Below are 15,259 nucleotides of genomic sequence, written 5' to 3'. Positions count from 1 at the left end.
AGCAGCTTTTTTTAACTTCCACAGGGGCCTGCTTGTGTAGGCCAAAGGTGGGGTCTGGATGGGATCTTAGATTGGTCAAGTGGATCATTAACCTTGCAGTTTCCTCATGAACTCCTGGCAGGATGCCCGAAGTCTGGGCAGCTTCCACCCCTGCCTGCCATTGTGAGAGGAGAGTCCCTTCTAAATCCTCCCCTCCCTCACCCCACAAAGTTTTGCCCCAAGTTCTTCAGGCCCAAACAGATACAAATTCACAGAGTCCTAGTTTCCAACATATTTATTGGCTGCTGCTAATTCTGGTGTGAGAACACCCTCTTCACTTGCCCAGCTGGGAGTGTGCCCTCTGGAAGCCTCTGGGCTTGGGTGGGATTGCTTAGTGGTTGACTTGGCTGGAGAGGTGGCAGGGGTGAGGATGGTAGGCTGCAGAATTGACACCTACACAGAACAAATAGTTCCCACATGTTTGGCTCTTCCCTGTAATGGAGCAGCACTCTCCGTGCTCCTCTGGCCTTCTATTCCCTCAGGGCTAAGGTCTTCCTTGCAGAGTTGTGTTGATCAGCAGATTCTGAGAGCACAAGCTCCATGGTGGACCCTGGTGTGGGGGAGACATATGGCTTCTGTTCCGAATTCACTGGAGGGAAAAGAAAAAGCACTGAAGAAACATCCAGGGTAGGAGGAGGGTGAAGCTGCAGCCAGTTACTATTCCCTGGGCTCTCCCTCCCTTGGGCCCGCCCTCACCATCCTGCCAACATCCCCGGCGAATGTCACCCCCTTGCTTGCCCGCTGCTCCTGGGAGCCGGTGCTGCTGCCACTCAGGGAGTTCCTTCGCATGATGCCTGGGTGCAGGATGGGGAGGGAGAGCACTGAGAGAGGGAAGGGGCTGGGGGAGAGGGGGGCTAGTCCCCCCAAACCGAGGGGCAGACCCCCAGGGCCTGGAAGAAAGCCAGATCACTAGGGAAGGGGACTCGGGAAACATGGGAGCTGGGTGACTGCAGTCTCACCAAGGCCTGGGGGCTCAGAACGCTGCAGGCTGTTGCGGCGGGAGGTGGGGAAGCTGCCCTTGGAGAGGCGGCGCTGGCGGCTGGACAGCATAGCAGCCGGTGCCACAATACCCGGCGGGGGCTGCTTCCCTAGCCGGCTGTACAAGTCCTCAATTTCCTTTTTCTGTAGTGTCTGTAGTGTCTCCACCTCTGACAAGTGCCTGAGGACACACCAGGAGCATGAGAGGGCTAGTGACACACTTGGCTCTCCCAAGTCCACCTTGTGTCCAACATCCTCCCCAGACTCACTTCTGCCGAAGACTCTGCAGCTCAGCCCAGAATTCCTCATCCTCGCCACTGCTCTCTGAGTCCTCACTGCTTAGACACAGGCTGCTGTAGGAGTAGTTCATCCACACCGGGCTGGGATGGCTCAGGGGTGGGGGGCTGCCCCCCACTTGGGGGTCCTTCCCATCGTCCCCTTCCTCCTCAACTCCAGCCCCCAGGCCCTCAGCTGCACGGTCACTCTCAGCCAGAGCCTCCCTGGCCTCTGGCCCGCCTCCAGCACTGTCCTCTGTGTCTGAGCTCTCCGAGGTCATCTGAGGGGTAGGAGGCTTCAGGATATCGGAGAGAGTTGGGGATGTTGTTGGCAGGGGAAGAGGCTCAGCTGGTTCCTTGGATGAAGTCACTTGGAAACGCCCAACAAGCTGGGGCTTTCCCTCTGTAGAGAGAGATGGAGGAAGGAGGAAGAGAAATTAGTGGCAGGACAAAGTGGATTGAGGATAATGGGCTGGGGAAAGTCAGTGGTCAGAGGCCTCACCTTCAGAGATGGGCGCCAGTCTAGCTTCACCCAGGAGTGGCTGAGCAGGATTTGGGGAGGCCTACAAAGTGTGGGTCCATGAGTAGATGAATGGTCCAGAATGGAACCCCCTAATCATCCCTCTTGGTTTCCTACTCACCTCACTCTCCACCTCAGCTGTCAGGGGTGAAGCCCTCTCCTGGCCGCAAGGAGCAAGAGGAGGGGGAGATGGAGGGGGAGATAGAGGGGGCAGGCTAGGTAGGGGACCAGGAGGGGCTGGAGGAGACTGGGAAAGGAGCCCAGGAGAGGGGGATAGCAGGGACTGGGCCACAGTCATCACAGCCAGTGAGAAGGCACTAGCCAGAGAGAGGAGGGGGGCTGCTGTGGTGGAGGGGAGGGGAGAAGTAGAAGGGCATGGAGGAAAGGAAGAAGTAAGAGTGACCTGGGAACAACTGGAAGAGAAGGTAGGTGGAGAACTGGGGAGGAGAGAACTCAGCGGAAACTGAGAGGATGGGATGGGAAACTGGGAGGCACTGGGGGAGAATGGAAGTGGAGAGCTGGGGGAGTAAGGGGAGAGATTTGAAAAGATCTGGGAAGAAACTGGGGAGAATGAAGAGGGGCTTGGATGACATGGGGGAGAAGAGATGGGGAAGATGGGACTTGGGAAAACAGGGGTTCCAGGAGAAAATGGGTCTCCAGGAGACAAGGGGGTTCCAGGAGAAGATGGGGACGTGGAGAAGGCTGCCCAGCTCCTCTGCTCCTGGGAGGTGTTGCTCTGGACCTCTGCTGGGGAGGAGGGTGTGTTGAGATTCCAGTCTTCCATTCCCTATGCCCTTCCCAGGTACAGCCCCAAGGGTTGGGATGAGTAGGGACAGAACTCAGTACATACCACTGGATGATTCTGGGAGGGGGCCCGAGAGGACAGGCATTGGTGCTGGTTCCTCCTGAGGAAGAGAAAAGGGGCCCACAGTCACAGTGGGGAGGATCTGCGTCTTAGATGAAAAGTTCAGACTGGGGTTCTTAAGCTAGGACTCATGAACCTCCAGGAGTCCATAGATGAGTTTCGAGGGATTCAAAAGCATACGTGCTGAAATATTTAGCAGTAAAGGGGCATAATGTCTGCAACTTACTCAAGTGGTTCAGAAAAAAATATGTGCACAGAGAGAGGAGAGAAGAAGAGAGAATGATAAAGCTAATGCTGCAAACAACTGGCAAATCCACACAAAGAAGATCTGTACAATTCTTGTAAGTTGTCTCTGTAAGTCTTAAATTTTTGTAAAATAATGAGTTAAAAGAAAAGTATGCATCAAACACATTTTTCCAGAAGAAGGGTCCAGGACTTTCATCAGATTATCAAATGGAGTAAAAAGCCACTGTTTTAGGTTCCCAGAGATGAAAAACAGATCCAAAGGGAATGGTGAAGGCAGAGAGTAATGAAACCTGGAGCAGAGTATGATCCCCCTTGAGGTACCCAGGGGGTTCTGACCTGGGGGCCCAGGGGGTCTTCAGCTGCCTCCACAGGGCCAGTATCTCTCTTTAGCAGGGTCTCCACTCTCTGGATAATCTCTCGAATCCGGCTCAGGAATCCGGCTCGCTCCGAGGGCAGAATGAACTCGTTATACACCTGGCAAGGGTCAGCAGCGAGGAGTGGGAGGGTTCAGTTACCCCATTCATCCTTCTCCCCCTGCCAGATCTTTAAAAACCACCTCTTCACCCCACTGTTTCTGCCAACCACTAGGCTAAAACAGGTATTTAGTAAGTCCATTGTGTGCCAGGTACTGTGTGGTGTAAGAAGAAATACAGCTTGGAGGAAAGAAGCCGACATTCATAGGATGCATGTAGACAGCAGATGCTTTACATATCTTATCACATTTAACACCAACAACAGCTTTCTGGGGTCTGTATTAACATCAGTAACATCCCCATTTTAGAGTTAAGATAACCAGTGCTCAAAGAGGTTAAGTTCAGTCTGCCCAAGATCACAGGATTTGCACCCAGCTCTATCTAAAGCCAGGGGCTGAGTTCTTTCCACTGTTGCCTCACGTGCTTTTGGACACAATTCCTGCTCTCATAGGGCTTATAAAGTATATTGCACAGGCCCACATACCCACAAAGTTAAGTAAAATTAAGGTAATTAATGGTAAATGTAACACTCAATTCCACACTTGTTGAGTAGATACTATGTACCAGGCACTGTGCTAAGTACTGTGAGGAATACAGGGACGGATAAAACAAGGTCCTGGTCCTGACGAAGCCCGAAATCTAGTGGAAGAGACACATAATATATACATAACTCAATCTACTGCAAGTCAGCCCATGGTAGGTAAGGCATTTATGATCGAGGTATAGATAAAAATGCTATTCCAGGAACGGGAAAGGAAGAGTTGTTGTTTAATGGTATAGAGTTTCAGATGTTGTGCAAGATGAAAAAGTTCTGGAGATGTGTTTCACAACAATGTGAGCATACTTAACACAAATGAACTGTACACTTAAAGATGGTTATTAAGATGGCAAATTTTATGTTACGTGTTTTTTACCACAATTTTTAAAAATGCTGTTCCAAAGAGAGAGCAGGTCATACTACCCTAGGGGACAGGAGGAAGCTGGGATGGCACAGAGCTGAGCCTTGAAGGATGAGTAAGAAAAGCAACCCTTCAAAATGAGGGCCTACCACGTGCAGACACTTCTCATACATTGTATCATATGATATTATTTCACTTCTCATACATATCCTATCACCTCTCAAATTATTTGTTATATCAGAACATCTTTGCAAAATAAATATTATAACCTCCATTTTACTGATAAGCAACTGAGGTTCAGAGAGGTTAAATTTGCCCATGTTAACCAAAATAGTGAATAAAAGAGCCAAAATTTGAACTCAAGTTTTAACATGAAAGCCTCCCCTTTGCTCTGTTCCACCTTGTTCATCAGGAAGAGAAGGGCAGTCTAGGCAGAGAGCACAGCATGAGTAATAGCTCTGAGTCATGAAAAGGCATGGCACATTCACAAAATAGGGAAGACTGGAGTGTAGCTGAGAGTGCTGTGAATTTTAAAAGCCATGCCTCAGAATTTGGACCTTACTCTGTAACCACAGGTAGCCACTAAAGATTTTGGGGTAAAAAGCAACAAGATCAGCTCTAAGTCTCAGGAGAATTGTGCTGCAGAGGAGTGGAGGGTAGACTGGTAAGGACAGAAAAGAGGGCAATAGATCCTGGGTTCAGGAGGCGGGGTCAGTTTGGCTGTGTGGGATCTGAGTGGGCTTGAAAGCCCAGTAGAGAAGGTACTCTGGACGAGAGACCCCTGAGCAGATGGAGGCAGAAGTGGAAAGGGGCCCAGCCTCTTTGGAGGACCATTCAGAAACTAGCGTGGCTGGAGAAAAGATTCTTGAAGGGTCATGTGGCTTGACAGAAGATGATAAACCTGCATGCCAAGTGATATTTTGTCTTTATCCTGGACACAGGGTGAATGGCATGATGGAGAGGCTTTAGAGAGAGTTCCTGAAGGCTGATGTTTCTCCCATTCCCTTCCCTCCTTCACCCCAGAGGGACTGGCATCCACCACCCCCACTCCACTGAAACTGGTCTCCCACAAAGACCTTCTCCTGACAAAAGCCAGTGTGGTCTTGCTTTAGGCTTCACCCTATGCCACCTCCTTGAAACTCTCCTCACTCGATTTTTACTAACAACTTCCAGGGCTCCTCCTACTTCTCTGGCTCCATCTCTGTGTCCTTCGATGACCTATCTCCCTCACTCCCATTCCAGAACTGGGGGTATCCACTAAGACACATTCTCAGGCCCTCTATGCCTCTGGCTTTTCAGGCCCATCTCCCTTCACTCAATTCTATATGGACGATTCCTAAATCCACCTCTCTCTCCAGCCCTGCCTGACCCATATGCTGCTCCTATGGACGATCTTATCTTGCCTGTTCCTGTGTCATTCAAGCTCATCATGACCCCTAAAAAAACCTTCTTTCATTTCCAACTTCCTCTCTCCTTTGATGGTCTACTCCCATTAGTTCCTCCAAGCTACAAATCGCCCTTGACATCCCCTCTTCTTAACTCCTTATCATATCAACTCAGCAAATATTTAAGCCTTTACTATGTCAATAAATTACTGGATTATAGAGTAATTTATTTTCCTGAAACAACCCTTAGATTCACCCCTTTTCTTTCTCCCTTCCCCCATAATCCATTCTGTCCAGTCCACATCTGGCTTCTTGTATCCACCTGCCAACTGGATTCCCTACCCCTAACCCCCTCCCACCTTCCATGGCAGAATGGTCTTCTTCAAACCTATTCTCACCATGTTACACTCTAACTCTTAAGACCGTCTATAATCCAGGCCTACTTTACATGCCCAACCTTGCTTCCACAATTCTCCTATATGAACCCTTAATTCCAATGACAGTGGTTTCCTTATAAAGCCCACCCAATCCCATATTCCAAGTCACTCCCTACTTCCATGCCTTTGCTTATGCTCTACCTCCACGAGACATGCTCTTTCCACTCCTCACTGCCATTCTTACCCATCTGTCAAGACCTTGATAAGTCCTACTTCTTCCACTTGCTGCCGCCAGCCCATCCTTTACTTACAGCAATACTATCACGTGTCTAGCATGCTCCTCACTGTAGCACTTGGGTATACCCTACATTAGTCTCAAATTGCTCCAGTTGATGATCCAAACCTCACTGGATAAACAGAAATCTCCCCCAAAACAAGTGCAGAGATGTCTTCAGTGTCACTTTGCTTTAAAAACCCTTACTGTTGGATGTGGCGGAGGGGGAGTTCAGCACCAGGAGATGTAAAGGGGGAAGCTCTTGTCCAGGACCCAAAGATTCTTTCCTCATCTCTCTCCCTCTCACCATGGCAGCTGCAATCTCTTCTGGGCTGTCCCCATCCAGATCAAATCGGAAGGTCACCATCTTGCTGTTGTGCGTCTGTAGCTGGCACTCAACCACTCTGTCATTCTGGTCTGAAACCTTCAGATTCAAAGTCAGCAGAGGGGAGGAGGTCAAGCTCTCTGTCCTCATAACGTGTCCCCACCCCACTCCAACCAAGTGACAGTGGCAGGCTGGAATTGGAGAGAAGCAGACTCTTCCCCCAAAGTCCAGTATTACTAGACCAGCTGCCTCTTAAGTACCGGTCACACACTGCTACTCCCCTTTTCTGGCTGATTTCCCCTATCCCCCTGGCAGTTCACTCCTAGTCCTGTTACTAGCCATCTCTTATGCCCCTTCCTTACACTAGTGACCCGCAGCCGAGATCGAGGTCTGCGCCGGAGATTTCTCCCTGGTGGTCTCCTCATGCGTCCCATCCCTTCTCCCACGTCGCAAAGGCCTGATGCTGCATCTGAGGCATAGCTGGAAAAGGGAAAGGAGATATGAGTGTCAGAGTAGACACTGGGACCCGAGAGCTTCATATGTCTCACCCTAGCACCCTAATTCATACCAGAACTTACCTGTCTCTAGGAGAAAACTCGCTGCCAGGGCCAGACCGTGCAATGGATAGGGCAAAAGCCTGAAATAGGATATGGGTTCATGAGGTCAGGGGAAGATAATTTCTGGGATCCAGGGAGATGGTGTCAAGGATGCTAGGGTACTAAGCAGAGGGAATTAAGGAATATGAGGACAAGAGTGGTGGATTTCCAGGGACATGGGGCCGGGTCACAGGGCTGGGTTTCACAAGGAGGGAGATAGGTCATAGGCTTGGAATGGCTGGTAGCCCCCCATGTGACCCCCTCTCACCGAGGGCAGGCAGAGATGGGACTCAGCGGGGCTGGATGGTACCCCCCTAGGGGGCTGAAGGGCGGGGTCTGAGGCATCCAGGAAGCCGGAGGAGCTGAGGTAGCCATCAGTCTCGCAATCCGCTGGTGGGGGGAGGGAGGGGATCAAAAAAGGGGATATAAAGGGGAGTGGTGGCAGAGGATGGGGGCTGCCTGAGCAAGGAGGGGCCTGGGGCTGTAGGAGAGATCCTTCCCAGAAAGAACTTCATCACTAGATGGGGAAGGCAGGGTGAGTGACAGTGCTGCTGGGTTGAACTTCTGGGTTGGGGGCAGAGGCCAAGGGTTCTGGGACCTAGGTCACAAGGTCAGGGGTGACTTACAGGTGGTAGATGAGTAGCTGGCATGGCGGAAGAGGAAGGGCTGGTGCTGGTCTGCCTCTGGCTCCTCAGGCTCAGTGGGGAAGACACTGGGAGGCCCAGGAGTCATGGGGACAGTTGCTGGTGGGGGTCCTGGCACAGGAGGGAGGGCCTCCAACTCCCTAGCTTTGCGCAGCTTCTCACGCTTTCGCTGGATGGCAGCAACCCGTTCACGCACTGCACGAGCCACTGGCTGGTAATCGGCTTCGCAGACTAAACCCAGGGCCACCTGGAGTTGGGAGGGTGAGGAACACAGTTTGAGGTGAGGACCCCCCTCAAAGATCCATCTTCGGGCCTCCAAGATATGGGAGAAAGGGAACCAAGATTTACCAATTATGCTCCTCCTAAGAGCTAAAAATGCAGTAATGAAGGAGACAGCCCACTACCCTGCTCCCATGGGCCTCACATTCTAGTGACGGGAGACTCACAAACGAACGAACAACCATAGATGGATGGATGGATGGATGGATGGATGGATAGATGGATAGATAGATGAATAGATAGATAGATAGATAGAATTTTGGTATTTATTATAAATAGAAAGATAAAAAATTTATATAGGTAGATATATGTGTGTGTATGTATACATACAATTTCAAATGGTGACAAGTGCTATGCAGCAAACCAGGCCCAGGCATTAGAGTGATTGGGGTGGGGGCCCAACATTAGCTCAGATGGGTGGGAAAGGCCTCTCTCTGACACTTGAGCTGAAACCTGTGTGCCAAGGAGCCAGCCAGCCCCCTGAAGATCAGAGGAGGATGCTCCAGGCAGAGGGCCAGGCAGGTGCCAAAGGCGTGGGGCAGGAAGGAGCTTGACATGTTCAAGGAACAGGAAGGACAGTGTAGCTGGGGCATGAGAAGGGCAGAGCTAGAAAGAACCATAAAGATTCAGTTGGGACATAACCCAGAATTAGCACCCGAGAGAAATGTAGAGAGCAGGGGTGCAATTCCCAGCTTTCCACTGGAAAATATGAGGCACATGGAGCAAATGTTATTGTTACTGTGTCCATTAACTGGCAACTCTTTATATTATCATCAAGTCCTCCCAACAACCATCTAAGGTAGGTCTTATCAGCCCCATTTTAGGAATAAGTAAAGTAAGTGACCAGTTCATGGTTATAGGTAAGTCAGTTGCTCTCAAGGAGGAGGGGAGGGACATTTGGCAATATCTGGAGACATTTTTAGTTGTCACAACTGGTGGGTAGGTACTACTGGCATCTAATGAGAAGCCAGAGATTCTTCTCAACATCCTACAATGCACAGAACAGTCCCCCAAACAAAGATGTCAGTAGTGTCAAGGTCAAGAATCCCTGTAAGTAATGGATCAAGATTTGATCTCAGGTCAGGATTTGGCTGTGCAATGGAGACCTGCTTTTATGCCAAATTTCGAACACCTTGACCTACACCTACCACAGATGATCCCCATCCTTCAGCTGCCATTTTTCTATGGAGAATCTCATACTCTCTCTCTTCCTGCTCAGGCTTTCCTAAACCAGCCCCCAAGCTTCTGCCCCTACGTTTTCTACCTCCCATGTAAGCGTCTCCTGGTCTGCCAGCTTCTGTTCATCATTTCCTTAGTCATTTTAAGGACAAACTTTGCTGGGCATGTAAAGGAGATAGGGCAGGGTGATCTGACAAAATCTGAATGACCTGAGTTTAAATCCAGCTCTGCCACTTACTTGCTTGGGACCTTGGACAACCTCTCTGAGTTTTCATTTTCTCATCAATTAATCAGGATAAAATCATTTCATACAGACTTGGTAATAACCATCAAATGCATGTGAAAGTGCTCCAGGCCATGTACAGGTGTGGGCTACTAATGAGCTCTTACTATGTGCCAAGCACTGCCAGGGATAGAAAAATCAATAAAGCACAATCTGTGCCTTCAAGGAGTTGACAGTCTAGTAGAGGAGAAAGACAGCAATGTTTCCTGCCTGGTATAAAATAAGATTGATGGTGGTGGGTCCTGTAATGGAGGAGCTGCTGAAGTGGAAAGAAGCATTTAATGTTGACTGTAGAAGGGATAGGCTTTCTGAAATTGATGGTGGTGAGCATAGAGGAGGAAAGAGAAAAAGATAAAGGGGGGGGGATGAAAACGAGAAAAATAAATTGGAGAGAAGGGCATTCCAGGAAAATCGGATTAGTAGAATGCAAAGAGGGAGGTCGGAGGACCCAGGGCTTGTTTTGGAAAACGAAACTTCGAGGTGTTGGGAACACTGCGTGTGCCTGCGGGTGCGTTAAGGCGGAAGGCACAAGGAGACAGTTGGAGGAGATGCCAAGAGGGGTGGGTTGAAGTCTCCCACCACCCCGGCGCCACACCTGCGTGGTACTGGCGCCTCCGGTCGACACCCACACCCCCTTCACGTGCCCAGCCTCAGGGCAGTCCGGCCTCCCTCACCATCTCCTGGGCCACCTCCTCGGCCGCGTCCCGGCCCAGTTGGAACAGGAACTCGATGGCCTGGTTGTCCCGTGGGCGCCCCCCACGGCGCGCATCCTCCATGCGCAGCCAGAGCTTGAGGCCCGGCTTCTCACCATCGTCCTCCTCCGCCAGCTCCACGTGCACGCCGCGCTCCTCGCGGAAGAAGGCGTGAGCCAGAAGGTCCTGGATGGTGAACCTGAGGGCGGCGCCGCCGCGGTGAGGCGGCCGCTGCCGCCGCCTCCTGCCCCAACAATCCACCCACAATCTGCCCCCTGTACCCCACCTCTCGTTCTTATCCGTGCGGATGCAGCCTTCAATGATCTCTTTCACTTCAGGCATCTTCACCTTGTAGAAGCTGTTCGGCTTTGTGCCCTGGGGGAGGAGGTTGCAGGAGGCCCTCAGCGCCCTAGCTCTCTGGTTGACACCCCTCCCCCAACTCGAGGCAGCGGCGCGTGCAGTCACAAAAGCACTGCGACTGCTGCTTAGCAGATTTGGTTTCAAATCCCAGCCCCCCCCCCACACACACACACACATATCAACAGCGTGACCTTGAACAAGTCTCCCGCTGAACCAGTCTTTGGCCCTGCTCACCCCGCGGGGCGGCTGGAAGGATCGGATGAGAGATTAGATGTGAAATCGTTTGTAAACTCTAGGGAGCGCTACAGACATCATTATTCCAACTAGCTTGTACTGAAGGGGGACATGTGTGCATCCAATATCCTTCAGTGCTCCCCGGGGCGTCTTTGTGTCTAGCTAGTTTTCATAAGGGAAGGGGCTTCGACTGTAGGCTGGTTGGGACAGGAAAATGGGAGGGGACCTGGAATTCCCTCTCTTCCCCGCCCCCTCTCACCGACGTGACCTTGCGGTAGATTTGCGCGGCATTCTGGCACTCAGAGTAAGGATACTCCGAGGTAGCCATCTCCAGCATGCACATGCCAAACGCGTACACGTCCACGGCTTCATCGTACTTTTCCTCGTACATCTCCGGGGCCATGAACTCCGGAGTCCCTGTAGGATCCACAGCAGGCATCAGGCTGCACAACCTCTCTTCTGGCTTCGTCCCTCCCCTTGGGTGTACCATGGGCTAGGTAGCCTGGGGGCAACCCCACGAGTTCTGGAGTGCAAGTGACCGACCCTTCCCCACCGTGTGTGCGTGGGGGGTGGGGGGGCACAGGGGAGAGCGGATGCCATAGGTCTCCCCATCTCCCCCGTGGTCTTCTAACCCTGTGGATCTCTAAGGACCCTCCTGGGGGGAGGGGGCCCCCCAGGCTCTCTTTTGACGTAGGGGAGGTAGGAATGGCAAGGACCCTCCTAGAGAGACGCACCGATGACGCTCTTGGCAAAGGAAGCACGCTTGAGCGTGGCTAAGCCCAGGTCCCCGATCTTGACGGAGCCTGTAGGGCCCGTGATAAAGACATTGTCACACTTGAGATCCCGGTGCAGGATGGGGGGTACTCGAGAGTGTAGGAAATGAAGCCCCCGCAGGATTTGGCGGCTCCAGCGCTGAAGGACTCGCGGCTTCATCTCGCGGAACCGCCTCAGGTATCTGGGGAACGTCGCATAGCCGGGGTCACGGCGGGGACACGTAGGCAGGGGAGGGGGTCTCCACTGAAAAGTTCCCCCTCGCCACCCGCACCGCCGCCTGCGCATCCTCTGCGGTCATTCTCCTAGCCTTGGTCTGCGCCCGGCTCCACGGAGAAACTGAGTCGGGGATGTAGTAGATAGACACAAGGTTATAAAACAGGTCAGGCGGTAAATTCGCAGATAGAGCCGCAGCCAAGGTGCTGTGGGAGCGCCGGAAGGGATGACTAATTGCCCGGGGCGTGGGGGAGGGCTTCACAGAGGAAATAACTTTTGTGTTGCGTCTTGAAGGATGAGTAGGAGTTGCAGGGTGAAAAGGGGAAGGGATGAAGACTTTCCAAGCAGAGGAGATACCGTGCTTGAAGGCACAGAGACAGCAAGTGGCAGGGCAGGGTGGGAGGAGGTGCTGGGAAATCTGTTTGTCTGGGATTTAGGTTGAAGATGAGGCTGGATCGTAAGGACTTTGTGAGCAGGTCAGCAAGTGTGGACTTTATCCGGGGGGGCAGTGGGAAACCTTGAAGGGGTTTTAAGGAGGGAAGTGATAAGGTCAGATTTGCGTGGCTAGAGATTCGCCAAGGCTGCAGAAAGATGAGATAGCTTGGAGAAGAAAACGGCAGAGAGGGAAGGCCCTTTAGCGGGGGGCTACAGGGCTTCAGACCAGTGAGGTGGCAGCAAGGTGGGGGCGTGGATGGGGCAGTGAAAGCCAGAGTGGGGAGATATAAGGAGCAACTTGAAGAGAGACGCCTAAGTTTTGGCTGCAGTGCTGGGTGGACCTTGTCATTCACCAAGGCAGGGACACGGGGGGGGGGGGGGGGGGGGCGGGGAAGGGGGGGATAGTGAGCCTGGTTTTGGACCTGGACGAAGAGTCTGAAAAACCTGGGAGAAGTTCCAGAAGCAGTGGGGACCTCCCATCGCCAGCCCTCCCACCAACCCACCACCTCTGCCAGGTAGGAGCTCACGTCTTGAGCGTGCCCGAGGTCATGAGTTCAGTGACCAGCACGATGCAAACCTGGCCCCTCAACACCGATTTCCACGAGTCATAGAAGCGGACTATGTTGGGGTGCTGCAGCCCCTTGAGCATTTCCACCTCCTCTGAGAATCGCTGCCGCTCGGCTCGAGACAGTTTCCGAGTCTGTGGGGTAGGGGATGGGGGTCACGGTCACCTCAGGCCCAGGACCCACACGGAGAGGGGCATGGGACACATGGGGCTGGCTGGGGGAGAGACTACAGATGACGCTGCGTCAATGGGATCACTCGCCCAACCGTCTGTAGACCCCGAATTCCCGCCCGCCGACTCAGGCTGCTCCAAAGACACGCCCATCCTGGGCCTGGGGCCACCCCCTGGACCCCCAACAAGACACAAGCGCCTTTATGCAGGCCGGTTCGGGAGCCCTGAGCTCAATAGTGCCTTTGTGGCTGCCCGGGCCGGCCATGGGGCGGGAGGAGGCGCCCGGGGGCTGGCAACCGGTAGGCAGGCAGGCAGGCAGCAGGCAGACAGCAGGCAGGGAATTGGGGCCGGTAAGAGACTTGGCCCCAGAAACTCGGAACTGCTAGATCCAGACAGGACGCGGGAGGGCTGCAGCGGGAGGTGAGAGATGATCCAGGACTAGGCGCCAGGATACTGCCCCCTGCCCCATGGCTGTCCCGCCCCGCTCTCATCTCCCACTCCCCCAACCCCTCCAGTTTGGCCGCCTTTCCTTGCCTGGCCTAGAGCCTGGGGTGTGGCACTGGCAAGAGCAAGGGGCAAGCCCAGTGCCAGGGCTGGAGGGGAGGACCCTTCCCCCAGGCTCCATCCCCTAGCCTGAATCTGAAGCTGCTGGCCCAGACCTAACTGGGTTCTCCACGGTGGGAGAAGGGTCCCGTGAACCAACATCCCCCTGAAGCCCACAGGGCTCAGTGCCTTTAGGTCCTGGAAGGGAAGGCCCAGGTAGGCAGTGAGATGAGGAGCAGGACTGGACTCAGGCCAGGGCTGAAGCTCCCTGTCTCCCTCTTCCCCAGCTGTGGAGAAGTCCAGAAGTGTGACTGCTCCAGAAGGGATCTGGGAGGGCCCCATCTTGTCACAACAGCCTGAAATCTTCTGGAAGTAGCAAGGACCCTGCCCTATTTCCTTGCCTCCATCATCTCAGCCTCCTGATCTGCAAAGATCCAGGGTGAGGGAGCAGGAGGACGAGGGTCACACTGAGGACTTAGGGGAATGGGAGAGGAAGAGAGAGTGGGTAAGAGAGAGTGGGTAACCAGTGCAGGAAAGTGGTGAGGTCAGCCACCCCTCAGATCTGAACTGGCTGTCTACCCAACTTCCCATCCTATTTTCCACTTCTCAGTTTTAAAGTAAGAATGTCCAAAACCAAAGGGGAACCACCATACACCACCTGCCTCAGTTTCTCCTTCTGTAGCCCAGAATCAGCCAGGTTAATGGATCATCACAGCAAGGCGGGCAGGAGTGTTTGGACATTTGACAGGAAAAATACATCCCTCCCTTGCTCCTGCCCCCTGGGTCTCCCAACAGAGACCTCCAAAGTTTCCCATCCCGAGATGCTACCGAGAGGGCGCCCAGCCGCACCTGCAGCTCACACCAGGCCACCTCCACCGTGGTGTCAGTGTCCAGCCCTCGATACACCGTCTTGAACGAGCCACGTCCAATCTCGATGTCAAACTTGAGGTATCGGCCGTCCGGGGACGTTGCCACAGCCTGGGTCTCCGTGTCCTCTTTTTCCTCCAGCTCCCGCCGCCGCTCCCGGGCCGCGGCTTCGGGGATCCTAGGCGGTTCTCCGGCCCCGGGGCCCCCTGCGGATCCTGAGAGCTCCGGAAGCGCGGAGTCTGTAGCCTTCACCTGGGCTCCAGTCCACGTGCCCTCGGGGGGCTCTCCGGAGCTAGGCGGTGGGCTCCTCGCGGGGCCGGGATTAGGGGAGTCCGGAGGATCAGGGGGCTCCGGAACCGGTGAGGCTGGCTGGGACCAAGAGCTCAGCAGCCCCAAGTCGACTGAGCTGCGGCGGCTGAGACGGGAAGAGCGCGGCCGGGGCTCAGCCTTCCCGGAGAAGCGGCGCGCCCGGCGAGGAGGGGGCCCGAGGCGGGGCGGCCCCACGGCCGCGAAAGGCGGCGGCGACCGCAGGGCCAGGTCGGCCTCCTCCTGGGACATGGGGACAGCTGTCTCTGGGGCCGGAGGTGCCAGCATAAGGAAGAGCCGTGCACCGCAGGGCGGTAAGGCGGGCGGCTGGAGAGGAGGCGGCCTGACAGGCAGACTGGCTAGGTGCGCAGTGCCCCGGCTGAGCTCCTGGGGCCCTAGCCCCCAGCTCTCCGGCCCCACAGCCCCGCCCCAGCCCCGCCCCCGGCCGAACTCCCGCCCCTA

General features: G+C 53.9%; 1 protein-coding gene across 4 annotated transcripts; it reads right to left on the bottom strand.

Moving 5' to 3' along the window:
* Positions 1 to 257: 257 nt before the first annotated feature.
* On the bottom strand, positions 258 to 15,222 carry WNK4 (WNK lysine deficient protein kinase 4). Of its 4 annotated transcripts, none has more exons than XM_014833895.3 (19): positions 14,474 to 15,222; positions 12,873 to 13,045; positions 11,658 to 11,878; positions 11,183 to 11,340; positions 10,616 to 10,704; positions 10,312 to 10,528; positions 7,879 to 8,143; positions 7,521 to 7,642; positions 7,235 to 7,293; positions 7,019 to 7,136; positions 6,639 to 6,755; positions 3,260 to 3,397; positions 2,663 to 2,717; positions 1,934 to 2,556; positions 1,795 to 1,855; positions 1,287 to 1,695; positions 999 to 1,198; positions 736 to 833; positions 258 to 628 (listed from the first exon to the last, which is right to left on the bottom strand). In XM_014833895.3, exons 1-19 carry the CDS (start codon positions 15,083 to 15,085, stop codon positions 626 to 628), a joined length of 3,738 nt encoding a protein of 1,245 aa, XP_014689381.3. In that variant the 5' UTR covers positions 15,086 to 15,222; the 3' UTR covers positions 258 to 625. The 4 variants fall into 4 exon arrangements, with proteins under 4 accessions (XP_014689381.3, XP_014689380.3, XP_070339397.1 ...); XM_014833894.3 differs by having other exon boundaries at positions 1,934 to 2,559; positions 14,474 to 15,163; XM_070483296.1 differs by lacking the exon at positions 736 to 833 and having other exon boundaries at positions 14,474 to 15,195.
* Between the last annotated feature and the right edge of the window lie 37 nt (positions 15,223 to 15,259).

The sequence above is a fragment of the Equus asinus genome, chromosome 13 (genome assembly GCF_041296235.1).
Source record: "Equus asinus isolate D_3611 breed Donkey chromosome 13, EquAss-T2T_v2, whole genome shotgun sequence".
Lineage (NCBI taxonomy): Eukaryota > Metazoa > Chordata > Mammalia > Perissodactyla > Equidae > Equus > Equus asinus.
The sequence above is the reverse complement of the archived record's forward strand: the minus strand, read 5'-3'. Positions and strand labels throughout refer to the sequence as shown.

Bases quoted from the DNA above. Each gene is read 5' to 3' on its own strand.
- WNK4 (XM_014833892.3), bottom strand. From the start codon at position 15,085: ATGCTGGCACCTCCGGCCCCAGAGACAGCTGTCCCCATGTCCCAGGAG. The intron at 7,294-7,520 runs GTGAGAGGGGGT...ATCCTATTTCAG, and splicing joins CCCATCTCTGCCTGCCCTCG to GCTTTTGCCCTATCCATTGC. The intron at 2,560-2,662 runs GTATGTACTGAG...CCTCCTCCCCAG, and splicing joins CCTCCCAGAATCATCCAGTG to CAGAGGTCCAGAGCAACACC.